General features: G+C 40.7%; 1 protein-coding gene across 4 annotated transcripts; it reads right to left on the reverse strand.

The window, feature by feature from the left end:
- Positions 1-8,435: 8,435 nt before the first annotated feature.
- LOC136512317 (DNA repair protein RAD51 homolog 2-like) lies at positions 8,436-13,588 on the reverse strand. Of its 4 annotated transcripts, none has more exons than XM_066506284.1 (12): positions 13,450-13,582; positions 13,252-13,365; positions 12,961-13,110; positions 12,452-12,555; positions 12,292-12,355; positions 12,087-12,142; positions 11,728-11,808; positions 11,255-11,320; positions 11,048-11,139; positions 10,850-10,966; positions 8,760-8,903; positions 8,436-8,673 (listed from the first exon to the last, which is right to left on the reverse strand). In XM_066506284.1, the coding sequence occupies exons 1-12, from the start codon at positions 13,531-13,533 to the stop codon at positions 8,651-8,653; spliced, it is 1,095 nt and encodes a 364-aa protein (XP_066362381.1). In that variant the 5' UTR covers positions 13,534-13,582; the 3' UTR covers positions 8,436-8,650. The 4 variants fall into 4 exon arrangements, with proteins under 4 accessions (XP_066362381.1, XP_066362380.1, XP_066362379.1 ...); XM_066506283.1 differs by having other exon boundaries at positions 12,452-12,576; XM_066506282.1 differs by having other exon boundaries at positions 13,252-13,588.
- Positions 13,589-15,274: the final 1,686 nt, after the last annotated feature.

Raw genomic sequence — 15,274 nt, forward strand, 5'->3', positions numbered from 1 at the left:
ATATACCTTGTCTGGCTCAAAGTGACACTAGAACATGCAAACAACCACTAGTAGAGAAATGGGTTGTAGTCCCAGTTGAAAATTGGCTTTAGTCCCGGTTTTCCAACCGGGACTACGAATCTGGGACTAAAGGGTCTGGTCTTTAGTCCCGGGTCACATAATCGGGACAAAATGTCCATCCTCAGAAGAAAAATAACCGAAATTATAGGGAGATCTCTCTTGTGATGTGTGAGATTCGAACCCAGGACCTCTTTTCTCGCGCATAAACTCCTTACCAATTCAGTTGTACACCACATGTGACAGGTCCTGGACACTCTCCTTTTGAATTGACCTGTGGGGTACCTTTAGTCCCGGGTGGGAGACCTTTAATCCGGGTTGGTGACACAACCGGGACTAAAAGGTCATCCTTTAGTCCCGGTTGGTATTACCAGCCGGGACCTTTAGTCCTGATTGGTAACACCAACCGGGACTAAAGGTCAACCTTTAGTCCGGGTTGGTAACACCAACTAGGACTAAAGGTGGCCTGCTGCGAAAGCGTGCCAGGACAGGGGCATTTAGTCCCTGTTGGTAGCTCCAACCGAAACTAATTCTTCATTTACTCTCGGACGCAAAAAATATTGAGACTAAAGCCCAAAATCGAAACGGATAAAAGGTTATTTCTCTACTAGTGAACCAATCCCACCCTTATCTGTGGCATGAAAAACAATGAGTACTCGTGGGGTGAGAAGCAACCAAGTAGCAACCACATCTCGGAAAACCTAGGAGCGCCCACTATTTACGTAGACTACCGGTTGTAAAAAGAATATATAAGAGGAGGAATGGAAGAAGCTAGAGGACTCGAGTCGATAGGAGAGCGTGCCGCGTGCAGATGCGCCGCCCGGCCCTTGGGGTGAGCCAGGAGGCAGACACGGGCCAGCGGTGGGGGCCCGGCCAAACTGTCGCGCGCGTGGTCCGCCGCCAGTGACAGGCATCACTACATGCGTGTAGTAATCGCGTCGATCGCAGTCTGTAGAGTGTAGACGACGCAAGTGCAGTGCAACACGGGGCCGCCAGCAGCCAACAACCTATGGATCAGATCAGCGTACACGAGTACTAGTACCTTTTTTACTTCCCTCCCTGAATGGTTCCCCGTCTTGTCCACCCACCGATCATCCAGTCACGATCACGATCGAGACGACGCAGCTGATGGAGTGATGAGATTTTATTTTTATTTGCCGCCATGGATGAGCGTTACCTGCAGTCGTCGATTGCGGCGGTCTACCTAGGCCGGCAGGCCAGCAAGAAGTACGAGAGAAGAAGAAAAAGAGCACAGCAAAAGTTGACGGAAAAGCGTGACTTTTAGATAGACAGGTAGAGTGGCTAGTAGTAACAGACAAGACACGCGAGGGGGCGAGGGTTCTAGTCGAGGCAGGCAGGTAGTGATACGTCCTTGTTTAATTTCGGGGTTAAATTTTTTAGATTGTCACGTTAGATATCACATGAGGTATCATCTACGGTGTTTAGATATTAATAAAAAACAAATTATAAAATCCGTCAGTAAACCGATAGATGAATTTATTAAGTCTAATTAATTTATTATTAACACATGTATTACTGTAGCATTACATTATCAAATCATAGACTACTTAGACTTAAAAGATTTGTCTCGTAAATTAGTCATAAACTATATAATTAATTAATTTCTTAATCTATATTTAATCCTCTGTGCATGTGTCCAAATATTCAATGAGATAGGATGTAAACTTTGGGAACGGAACTAAACACGGCCATAATATAATGATTTCAGGGAGCTAGCATCTGCTTGCGTGGACGCGTTGACCTATTCGTTTAGGTTTGTTTTAGCTTGTTTTCAATCAACGAATAATATTTTTTTTCACACTAAATTAGCTAATAATACTTTCGACCATAACTTGGAAGCTAAACACGACCCAGGCAACATACTCACGGTCACTGGCCAGCCCGAAAGGAAGAAACGCTAGTGCCGACACAGTAGGATTGCAGAGACAGCGCGCAAGTGGCCGGGCAACGCTAGGCAACCAACCACTACTAATAACTAGTACTAGCGGTGCCTAACCTAGCCATACTAGTATGCTTGGAAGTCATCAACATTGACCTTGTTTAGTTTCTCCTATAAAATTTACTTTTTACATATATATGAAATATTAAATAAAAATTATAAAAATAATTAATTACACAGTTTACGACTAATTTACGAGACGAATCTTTTAAGTTTAATTAGTCTATGATTTGATAATGTTGTGCTACAGTACACATGCGCTAATGACTGATTAATTAGGCTTAATAAATTCGTCTCACGGATTACTGACGAATTCCGTAATTTTTTTTATTAGTATCTGGACATCACATACGATACCTTCATATGACATCCGATGTTACACCTCAAAACTTTAGGTACTGAATTTAAACGATGCCTCTATCTCTACTCCGTGCTACTATCCCTCCTCAGTTGTGTACTGAGATTGAACGTGCATGGTTGTGAATGTGAATCTACAGGTGGTGCAGCCTTTTGTTAACTCGTATCCTGTTTAGTTCCTCCCCTTAAAGTTTATTTTCTATCCCATCGAATATTTAGACACATACATGAAGTATTAAATATAGACTAAAAAATAACTAATTGCATAGTTTATGACTAATTTTTTAGACGAATCTTTTAAGCCTAATTAGTCCATGATTTGATAATGTGGTGCTATATTAACACATGTACTAATAATGGATTAATTAGGCTTAATAAATTTGTCTCACGAATTACTAGTGGATTCTGTAATTTGTTTTTTGAGTTAAATGCACCGTAGATCCATTAACTTTTGGTGGTGTGTCATCTAGGTCCATCAACTTTTAAATTATATTTTTAGGTCCATTAACTTTTGGTGGTGTGTCATCCAGGTCCATCAACTTTAAAACTATATTTTTGGGTCCATTAACTTTTGGTGGTGTGTCATCCAGGTCCATCAACTTTCAAATTACATTTTTTGGTCCCTAAACTTTTTAACTGGTTCACCATAGGTCCATACCCCTTCGTTTAGCGAATAGATCTGACATGGCACGCTAAATAAGCAGTCACCGTAGAATAGGTGATGAGTCCATAGCTCCTCAAGATGTTTATGGAGACTTGTCTTACAATAATTCAAATGTAGCAGCTGGTAATTCGTTAATATCCTCTGGTTTTAAATTTGGTACTATTATTTTTAAGGATAAATATATTGTGGACATGGAGAAATTTACAATTGTTGGACTGTCATCAAAGATATTTTATAGAGGTGCCTTATTATTGCATGGAAAGAAGGAGAAAATGAAGCCAACAAAATACATCAGTACGTGATTAGCATCCTTACCGTAGTATTTTATTATTTCCATGCATTAATTTTCTATCCAGTTGTGACACACGATCTTTTATCTACCATCTAGCTTTTAGTGTCTGCGTGCACCTGTGTATGTAAATCAAATTGGTGGCTACGTTTGGAGGTGCCGTGCATGTTAGCCGAATTAGAGACTCAGGGTCAATCGATCCTAGTTGGACCGGTGGAGTCTGAGTTTGATTTGGGTCAGGTGGCCTACGTGCCTATACCTGTGGCCTTCGGCCTTGTACCGAGAAGATTAGACTGGATTTTATTGTGGAGTTTATTCTCCGTCGAGCCGTCGCTCGAGAAACCCTAGATGGTGATCCCATCAGGTTCTTCGTATTGAAGATTATCTTTAGATGGTGCTCTCGTTCTGTACTTCACGGTGGTTGCTTTTTTGTGTACCATATCAGATCTATTCGCTAAACGAAGAAGTATGGACCTACGGTGAACCAGTTAAAAAGTTTAGGGACCTAAAAATGCAATTTAAAAGTTGATGGACCTGAATGATACACCCCTAAAAGTTAATGGACCTAAAAATACAGTTTAAAATTTGATGGACATGAATGACACACCACAAAAAGTTAATGGACCCAAAAATACAGTTTGAAAGTTGATGGACTTAAATGACACAACACCGAAAGTTAATGGACCTACGGTGCATTTAACTCTTGTTTTTTATTAGTATTCGAATACCCCATACGATATCCCATATGATATTTGACGTGACACCCCAAAACTTTATATCCTAAATTTAAACCAGCCCTGGAGACAATCACTGGCAACATCCACCACCGGCCGTGCAACTTACGCAGGCAATCACACACACGGCATTGCATTGCACTCGCCGGGCTCGCCGCAACATGCAGCCGGGTTGCTTTGCTTTTTAGATGTACTCCCTCCGTCGAGGAGAGAATGCAATTTTAGCATAATGTCATATTTTAGAATCTTAAGTTTAACTAATTATAAATAAAAAAATATTAATATTTATGATATCAAATAAATACTATTAAAATAATTATAAAATATATTTTTATAATAAATTAATTTAGAGTTATTAATGTGAACACTATTTACTAAAATAGTTGGTAAACATCTTTTGCCGGTACGCAACTCGTAATTGCATCAGGGAGTACTTGCGAGGGGTGTGTGGTGTGAGCAAACGCCCAGGCCGCCTGGAGGCTGGAGCTATCAGGGTTGGGGCCGCACGGACCACGGATAAGGCAAGGGAAGCAGCAGCCGGGAGATGCAACTGATGAATTGAGATGGAGAGGGAGAGTGTACTTGTTGTAACACGTGCGTACTCTCGTGGAAAAAGGAGTTTACCTACGGATGTGGATGGTCCTACTCCTATTCTAGCTAGGCTCCTCCCCGTTCCTTCAGCGACCATCCAAGGATTGGTTCACGTTTCGCTCTCAGGCACGCATGTCGGACATGTTTGGATGCTGCCTCCCAGGCAGCTCAGACGCCAGGCAGCGTCCCCAGACGTTCGATTTCGATTGCCTAGGGCTACGATCGCTTACCTGGCAGGCAAGGCCCAGGCGAGGGCGGCGTCCAAACACGCCCGTCTACTCTGGCTAGGCACTCTCTGGACTGGTCTCCATACAAACCTTGGACCCAGCAACTTATAGATAGCCAATCCCAGCCTGCCAAACTACCAGACGCGACGCCCATGTTTGACCCCTTCCTAGGTTAGAAACCTGGTAACACCTTTTTTTTTTCAACGGAAGACGACCCAACCGAAGTTAAAGATAACTTTGGTTAGCTGATGACTCGACACTAGCTACTAGCTAGCGCATGCATTCAACCCGGCCAAGTGGTTCAGGGGGCCCACAGCTAGTTACTAAAATGGGATAAAACTGCGTCATCAGACATAACAGCATGGTCAAATACCTAACTCGATCTACATCCAGCTAGCCCGCCCTAGTGTTAATTTCCAACCAGACGGTGCACAACACGATTGCGAGAATCAGCTGCCCCAGGAACAATTGAAGTCGTTGTTTCCAGACAGAATCCAGTCTTCATACATCTCATGTTTCTTCAGATGCCCCCAGGTAAAGCTTCTTATGTCCCCTCACTCAAAATAGCAGTGGCCAGGGCTATTGTTAAAATACCCCTATATGGCCAAATGAGGAAACGCACTAGCACATATATATATATAAATATGGTGAATATTTTCCTGCTTTTTCAGGTCATGTGGGGGAGTAAGTTGTTGTTAGGTGTTTGCAGTTGCGATTGCACAGTGTGTGTTATCCTGGTGCTCCCCATGACCTATCAATAATGAGTCCCATGATCAAATAGGAGTATGTTGCTTCTAGAGACATACCCCTTTCGTCCAATCAGGATAAACGACCACCACTCCCAAAAGTGAGCCTGATCGACAGCGTTCCGTCAAAATCGCACGAAAGGAAGCACTGGGCTTTTAGTTTATATATTTTCTATAATTGCCGAGCGATCAGTAGCACACCGTAAAGTGATTCTTCCTGTCTACTAACAAGACAGTTCAGTTGCTTCGCCTCATTTGGTTCCCCTAGAACCTAGTTCCGTTTCTTTAACCTCCCAAAAGCAAGCACTGTCCCTTCGGTAAAACACAACCCCCAGGCTCCAGCATATGCTATGCGTATTAGTGGTGGTGTGATGATGTGTGAAAAAGTTTCCCCCAGTGAGCAGCTTCTTTTCTTTTCAAGGAGGATTGGTCAGGGTGCCTATTCCAGCCAGGAAGGGCTAAAAGGCGAGAAGAGCAAGTCCTAGATTGAAGTAAACAAAAGCCTAGAAGGATTCAAAGGATTCTCATATGATTTGGTGATTGCTGGAGATTTTTGAGAAGGAAAAAGGAGCCCACAAGGTGACAACTGTGGGCTGTCGCTCCTGTTCTTTTCTGTGGGTGGAAACGGAAAGCGGACATGATGTGGCGCACACACCATACGAGGTTATCGAGGTATAAAAAATGCTATGGCAAGACGTGGAGGATTGATATCCAGTCTTGGTTTTGTGTATATGATATTGAATGTCTCCAGACCAAATTAAACCCACAGGTCAGACATCATCTCCACTAAAAATGTCATGGTTCTGTGTATATGATATTGAATGTCCAATCAGGGATTCTATAAGATTTTATACATTATCTAATGAGTAATGGATCAGGCAGCAGAGTCATGCATAAGAAAACACGGACAATTAAATTTTCTGCAAAGCTCATGAGTAAATTTGTTGTACCGTGTATTGATTCTGAGACAGACGAAAACAGCAGATCCCACCGCCATGAAGTGCAGGTAGGGCAAAACATACAAGTCAGAGTACATACAAAAGTAAAATTAGTCAAGTCAGTAAAAAACTACTGCTTTGACCTTCTACATGAGTTACACAAAACTGAATCAAGGTGATTTTTCTCTTGTATATGACTGCCGTTTTTCTTCTAACCATTGACATGATCTCATAGTTTACTAGCATTCTTCATACAGCGTTTAGCTTTATCTTATTATGCTCCTATGACAGTTCTTGATTTCCGGCACCTATAGATATTTTCCCTTCCAGAAAACAAAGATCTGCTTCTGAAATCGTTGAGCTAATAGTTGCAGACGTTTTGGTACAGAAGTATTTACCTTGTTATGAAGGACCCATCTAAACAATGTTTCGTAAAGCAGGCCATGTCTGATTTTCTCCCCTGAATGATATCAATTTATCTTGTTCCTGCTAGGTTACCACAAAAGGATACTTGGAAAGAAACATCAACTGAATACCAGCTATTTCAATCTTCCTCGATCCTCGTGGAAAAACACTCAATCATGACACTCGAACAGAATTTATCAAAGAAGATAGAGACCTGCAAATTGTCAAAATAAATAAGTTTCTTTACAAAGAATTGATCTTTTCAAATTGATTGGACAGTTGCAGGAGGGAAGTTCCACAGAAACATAATGGAAAAGATTGACATACTTTTCGTTTTTTTAATGCAGAGTAAAGTAGACAGCAGCAGGAATACCCTTCCCACTAACTGAACAGAAAAGAAACCATACCACCCACAATAACCAGATTTGACATAAACCAATTTGACCCACGCAGGTGAACCTTATTCCAATACAGCCCATAGTGCAAAATAAAGAACCAGATCATTACTGGAGTTAATCATGTTGGTACCATAATTATACAGCACTGGAATGATACCTAGAGCGCCTACAGGTGACAATTGCAACACAAAAGAACACCTAGGACCAAGATATTTAGGACTGATAACTTCTATGTTATCACTTTTGGATAGGCACGTACAAAGTGGCAACGATTGAATATTACCTTTAACTGTCTGTATAACTGGAAAGATGAGTACTGAAACTCAGAAGGACAAGGTATTCCAGAAAATAAACAGATCAGGAGCTTAGGACCAGTCAATTAACGAGTTCCCTTTTCAAAAATAAAATGAATGAGTTCAAGCAAAACTGTTAAATTATCGTGCCTGTGGTATCAGTTTTCTGCAAGCGATAGGAATAAGACATGAACTGACAGTTCACAGATCAAGCCTTGTAATAATTGGTAAAACAAATCTATGGAGTCCTTTCAGACATCCCAACGAATCTCTTATTCTCTGTGGTTAACAAAAGGCAGTGTTAGAATATATTTAGCCACTAGCCAGTGAAGCTGGCAGTTAGCCAGTTAGCGAACATTTGATGGACCCTTAACCTATACCAATTGTTCATTGAAGGAAGGCAAAGATTTGGAAATGATGTTGACAGAGAAACACTCATTGTGGCTTTCTGGTCCATCTGTGTCACGTAGCAAAAATTTCTATGGACGTGTCCTTTCTCTGGCAAGATGGAAGAGAGAATTCAAAGTTGAATTTGTTCAGGCTTACTTAGAGCAAAACCTTCAGATGTGCATTTCCTTAGTAATTGGCTTAATAGCTCCTCTTGATGTTTCTTTCCTTTTCCCTTTTAATGGGCCTCCAGCCCATGAAACTCCCTTGTACATATTTTCTTTTATTTTATTTAATGGGGAAAAAAAATCTCCTGTGGGTAACTGACCCCACAGTTTCAGGTCAAAAGTATTTTCATCCCCTTAATAGCCCCAACCAAACAATTGCAAAGCACATAACCCCTTTTATACTCACAGCAATTCGAAAACGCTCTTATATCTTTTACATTGTACACTATGTAGAGAAAACAGGATACAGAAGCAAGACTACTCCTGGACTTTGAGGAGAGTGCACTGAAATTAAATTAAATATATTCATATTGTCCAGTATACAACAAAGAGCATAGGATTACACTTTTTCAGTAGATATAGTAGCATTCAAATGGTTATCGAGCCAGAACATTTTGACCTGGAGAAATATCTGTGTTAGAAGGACAAATAACAAGAAGACTGCAAGCTTAAGCCCATTATCTGCAGAACAAACATAGATTGTACCTTGACAACGAATTGAGGTAATCTCAGGACCTGTCACATCAATGCTTTCATCACTTAGTAATGTAATGCCTGATGATTCAACAACGAATGGAAATGCTACTGCTGGAGACATAGGTGATTTTGCCACCTTGATGAACCTGTGGCCTATGGCAAACGCAATTTATAGTTATTTCATCTGAAATGATAAGATGGATAAATGTGAAATTGCTATTAAGTGACGAAGACTTAACATGATAGCAAACAGGGAGTATTTTAGTAAGCGGAAATGCATATCTTCAGCAACTCGTATAAAGATTTTCCTGTCAGAGCAAGCCTCCTTGATGGAGAAGCGCCTAGGAACCTCGCGTCACACATTTTTGAGCTTGTCATGAGAAAAAACAAAACCGTTGAGCAAGAGATGAGGAACGATGCTTGGATCAGTGCTCTCCGCAACAAGATAACTACCACGGTCCAACTCCAAGATTTTGTTGCTTTATGGATTCGTTTACAAGATGTGAGCTTACAGTCTGAAATGCAAGACACAATCAGCTGGAGGTGGAGCTCGGATGAACAGTACTCCCCACGCTCAGCATATCACATACAATTCAAAGGATCCTACATCAAGTACAATAGCAATCTAATATGGAAGGCACACTCAGAAAATAAGTGCAAACTTTTCACAGACAAGATCCTCACTGTGGACAATTAAAACTTGCGAGGCTGGCCTCAACAGGACGCGCGTGTCTTATGTCATGGACCATTAGAGACACGTTGCCACCTGTGCCTACTCTGCCCCTTTGCCCAAGGGGTTTGGCTACAAGTTGCAGCTTGGGAACATTGCAATGTGGTGCTACCCTCACAATCAAGTGAATGCATAACCATCATTTCTTGGTGGGAGGAAAGAGCGAGAGGATCCCCAAAAGTGCCAGGCGTACCCCCAGCGCCACAGGATGCCGCAACGCCTCAAAAACCATGCCCAAAAGATCAGCAGCGCAAGTTCAACGGTATGGCAATCTATATCATTTGGAACATTTGAAAAGAGCAAAACCAACGCATATTTGAAAACAACTTTCAAACGGCCCAGCAAGTGGCCTAGAGGGTGAAGGATGACATTGACCAACGTAAGAGGGCTTTTGGATTTGTATTCTAATTAATTTCTAGTTTTCATGTTTGTGTTGGCCCATGGTCTGGTGCAGTGGCGGAACCAGGGATTTTGATTAAGGGGGGCCAGACAAATATGATGACATCTTTAAGTGTGATAAAATATATACAAGTGTATGACTCAATAGCTTTTTAAATATTTTTTCACTATTTATGATCAAAATCACAATATTTTAATAAAAAAATTGGTGAATAGTTACTTTGTTATGCTGTAAATTCAAATATTTGTATGGATATTAAACAAATTCTACTGTGCTTAGGGGGGGGGGGGGTGGGGGTGGGGGGGGGGGGGGGGGGGGGGCAGGGCCCCTGCTGGCCCCTCCCTGGTTCCACCACTGGTCTGGTGGTGCCAATAGGTTGCTCCTAGAGTGCCTTGAGTGTTTGGGGCTTTTTTTTTTTTTGAAGGCCGCATCCTGTATCGGTATAATTTAGAAGTTCTTTTATATCTTAATTGAAAGGCAAAGCTCCTGCCACTTGCGTTCAAAAAAAAAAGAGCAAGACTCCTAAACATAGATGTAATTTTCTTTCATTCTTATTCATATCCTACCATTTTTTACCAAGTGATGTCAAATTTGCCATATTATGATGCAGCACTAAATGTTACTCACTGATGTAGTGCTATGTTGCAAGTAAAAAAAATGAGAATGCATTTTTAAAAGTTCCTCGCGCTTAGTTGTGCTTCTGCGCGCTTCAAGCAAACATCAAAACTGAAATCAGGTTCTAAGATAAAACTAACATGATGCAATCATAACTAGGCAGCATATCAAACCAATTGAACTTGAAATATAGAAAGAAAAAAACACCAAGCATTCATATGATCTTAATAATAGGTACTGATGTGATATGAATTCAAAAATCCAGGTATGAGTGTTGCAAACTTGCGATCCATAAATGGCAGATGAAAAGAGAACATAAGCCCCTTCTGTATTTAGAAAAATATCAGGACAAACCTGAATGAGATTCAAAGACTAGACGGACAGTTATGGCATGAGCCCACTGAATCCCTAGTGCAGCAACAAGATGAGAATCAAACCTTTCAGCACATTTATTACCATCCTTTTTGTCCACTGCAGATGATTTTGACACATACTTTAGTCAAGTTCGACAAAATGTTTAAAACATAGCTGTTATAGGAAGAAAGTCCAAACCTTCAAAGGAAAAATGGTAACCGTCATCATTACTTTGGCTGCGTACTTGGTTTGTAACCACGACTGGAACTCTTGAGAACTCTGCTATAGACCTACACAAGGAAAAAAGAAAGAGAGGAAATAAAAGGTATGTCAGCAGGATGAATATTGGTAAACTAAAACAATATAGAGAAAGTTCTGTGAGCATTAAGAGACTGGGAGACACACTTAAGAAAAGAAAGAGTCCATCTTAAAGGGTGTTGCCTGAAACCCGCTGTAGCCTTCTCATTCTCCCTGTTACAGACAGGATGTAATAGAGGATTAGTTTTCCATCAACTGATAGCACAACTATTCAGGAACTATAAACTCAGCTTATGTAAAACCTAAAGCCTACACATGTGAAATGCTCCTAAACATAGCCAGCATTGGAGGTGTAGCAGGCAGTGAGATGGCACAGGAACTAGTCAATTACATAGCAGCCGTGGCTCTTGTTTTGCTACAAAAATAGCAGTTTGGACATTATGCTATTATATAGTCAAACATACTTCAATCTGAAATTGGATATTTTGATGATCTGGTTGCCAGCAAATGAAGATACTTATATATGTAGAATAGTGTCTACAAGAATACACTTCAACCTTTTAAAATATACAGCAAGTTATTTGCAAACTAGACTAAGGAATTCCATGTCCATAGCTTACAGAGACATAAGAGCAGCCATGCTATCAACAATGAGTAACTTCACATCATGCTGAAGAAGAGTCACCTTCATCTCTTCCAAACTGTAGAAAGACAGTAAAGAGTGTTAGCATAACATGTCGAGTTTAGTGAGGAGCATAAACCTAAAGCACAAGATCTAAACTATGATGGCATGAGAGTGGGCAGAAGACAAGCATTCTGAATTTTCAACAGCATGGTACTAGAATTTCAAAGATACTTTAAGGAACTTTCGGTCCTCCATGCGCCTAAGAACTAAAATACTCAAAATATCAGTCTATATTTTGCAAATAAAGGAAAGAGCGCTGGTAATGAAGTTTACTGATTTCAAGAACAGCTATACCTCTTGGTAAAATCAGCTAAAGATGTTGGTCGCGTTACTAGGATCCTCCCAGCCATCTGCAAAAATAAACAAAGGATATGAAACAACAGGCAAGACTTCAGGATTGTGAGAACAGTACTACAATAACTGAAAGAAATATTAGCAAGGTTCCCTAGCATTGTTTCTTGGTGAGGTTCCCAAGTATAATCATGTGGAGTATGAGAACCTTTTGTGCCAAGCCTTCTTGTCGAAATATTTGAGGAAAACTTTTCTGACCAATCTCAATCATCCTGCAACATATCAACAGCAACATGAGAAGTTCGACTAAAGAAAAATTATTAAAGTATACTTGGGAGTAGTAAACAGTAGTCATTAACTTCAGCTACCTCCGCGAAGAGAACTTGAATTCCGTGTCAATATACACAACTCGACCATCTAAACCTCCATAATATTCTGGTAAAGCTGCTAACAACGCAAGCTTCAGGCAGAACTGCAGTGTGCAAAACCATAACTACAAAATTTAAATAAATAAATAAACATACAAGACAAGCAACACGATGAGATAATGCACAATAAAGTTAGCACAAAATGTTCTGGCTCCATAACCATTTGGCTCGACAAAATGGCAATTGATCAGTGGACTCAATCAAGATGCCCAAGATCATTGGAATCGGAATCAAAACGTGCAGGCGCATGATGCGGCATCCCATGAAGCATATACACAAGGTACATTTCTTTCCGGTTCTGTATTCATACCAAGCTCATGGAGACGCATAGCATGTAGGTACATATTCACAAACACCTGGCGCCCACACGCGTACAGGTGAATCCGTGCATCCACAGCACCCTACGAGGTGCGCAAATTAAGCGTGAATCTCCGAGATCAGCAGCTCACCTGGGTTTTGCCGATCCCCGAGGGCCCAACGACCTCAGTGAGCTTTCCCATGGGGATTCCTCCGCCCAATGCCTCGTCCAACCCGCAGAGCGTGGTGGCCAGCCGGCCGCCGCCTCCTAACCTGACGCGCTCCTCCAGAAGTGCGAGCGCCTGCGCAGCGCCAGGGCAGGTCAATGCAGTGCAAACCCTAACCCAGAGTCACAGACTACAACCCCAAATCGACCACTGAGTCGAAACCCCACCAAATCCGAGGCAGGGGCGCAAGCGGAGCACAGGTGGGTGAGAGGGTACCGTCTGGCAGGGCGGGCAGGCGGCCTCGCTGACGAGGGCGACGGCCGCGCGTGCGGTTGGGAGGCCGGCGTCGAGGATGGCCATGAGCTCCACCTCCGGCAGCGACAGCACGTCCTGGATAGGGACAGAGCGCAGGCCCGAGGCGCGCGCAGTTAGGAGTAGCGGCGGCAGCAATGGAGGTGGAATCGAGAGGCTGACCTTGGCGGTGTCGAGGCGGCGCGCGGCGAGGAGGTGGGCGAGGTGGGGAGGAAGCCGCATCTCCGATACCGGCATGTTCGCCATCGCGATCACCGAGAGAGGGGCTCGAGGCGGCGGAGCACGACGGCGACGAGGAGTTTTGCCGTTTGGGGGGAATTGGGATTCGAAATGTTTTGTTTGCGCGCTTCTTGTGCTACTACTACTAGTGCTACTATCAGTCTACCACAGTCCACAGCTGCCCAAGCGGATTTTTGTCTTATTTGCAACACAGAAATTTTATAATATACTCCGTCCATTCTAAATTATAAGATGTTTTAACTTTTCTATATACGTTATATTTACTATACACATAGTATACACTATGTCTAGATACATAGTAAATCAATATATCTAGAAAAACCAAAACATCTTATAATTTAGTATGGATTTAGTACATGAATTGACATAGGATTTATAGAAAAATAACTTCCATGTTCCAAATAGTTGGTGGCTTGTCTTTTTAAAACTAGGGATGGCAATTCGACTCATGGGGTACCTACTGCACGTTTCATATCCGAAGGGTCCGGATACAGATATACGGGTTGGATGCCCACTATAAGAGACTAATAAGGTGCTACTCCATCTATTTTAAATTACAAAATGTTTTGACTTTTCTAAATATATTATTCTTATTGTATATCTAAACATACTATATATATCTAAATACATATCAAAACTTATGTATCTAAAAAGCTAAAATATTTTATAATTTAGAATGGATGGAGTAGTATTTAAATATACCCACGTGTAGTTACTAGGTACCTGAGATACATTGAGGTTGAGTAAATATGTGAATTATGAAGATGGTTTAAACGGGCTCGAAATGGCATACTTCATGTGTGTTTTTTTAAATCATGCTCCATATTATGATGTCTAACTAAGAAAAACATAGAACATGATTTTTTTTAAAAAAATATGAAGCTGGTTTCATATTTTTTTAGGTTATAAGAAAAACATACAACATGATTTTAGAAAAAAAAAATGGTTTCATATTTTGTGAGTCATAAAAAAATTTCTATGCATTTTCAAATGTTAGTTAGATATTAATATTTGTAAATGTACATTTATTATAGAAAAATATTTGGGTTGTTTTAAAAAACATATTTCTATAGTTTTTTTAAAAGTCTGATTGACCTCCTTAAATTATCGTGAAAGTCCAATTTACCTTTTTCGTGGTTTACATGGTGCTACATAGAACAACTGACATAGCACTACATACGCTCAAGGAGATAAATCGAATAGTTTTCAAAGATTTTTTTTTAGTGGAATGGTTTTAAAAGATGGGAGTTTAAAATCCAGTTTTCAGACAAATCGAGCTCACGCAACATAATAATTGAGGAGGTTAGATCTTAGATGGGCCTTTTTCTCCTTGGCCTGTGTGTGCGCTAAAAGGCCTGTTCACCGCTGGGCCAGTCTACGCGCGGCGTCTAGGCGTTTAGATCTTAGATTTATTTATATTTAACAAGTATAAACCTAAATAAAATCTATAACTAAGTTATACATGATCCAATTAGTATGAATTTTTTTACTACAGTTTAAGCATACAATAATTAGTCCACCATAAAAATTTTACCACAATTGGACCATAGAAACTACAGCTATAAATTTTTCCATTTAATTACAAAAAGGAATAGATCTAAAACTACAGCAAAAACTTTTTACTAAAGCATATCATATTATATGTTCACTGGAGTCCAACAAAATTGAATTTTCCATTTTATGATTTTTCTATGATTTTTTAAAGATTCAACCGAAATAAATAAAAAGGAAAAAGACAAAACCGCAT

Source organism: Miscanthus floridulus, chromosome 16 (assembly GCF_019320115.1).
Source record: "Miscanthus floridulus cultivar M001 chromosome 16, ASM1932011v1, whole genome shotgun sequence".
Lineage (NCBI taxonomy): Eukaryota > Viridiplantae > Streptophyta > Magnoliopsida > Poales > Poaceae > Miscanthus > Miscanthus floridulus.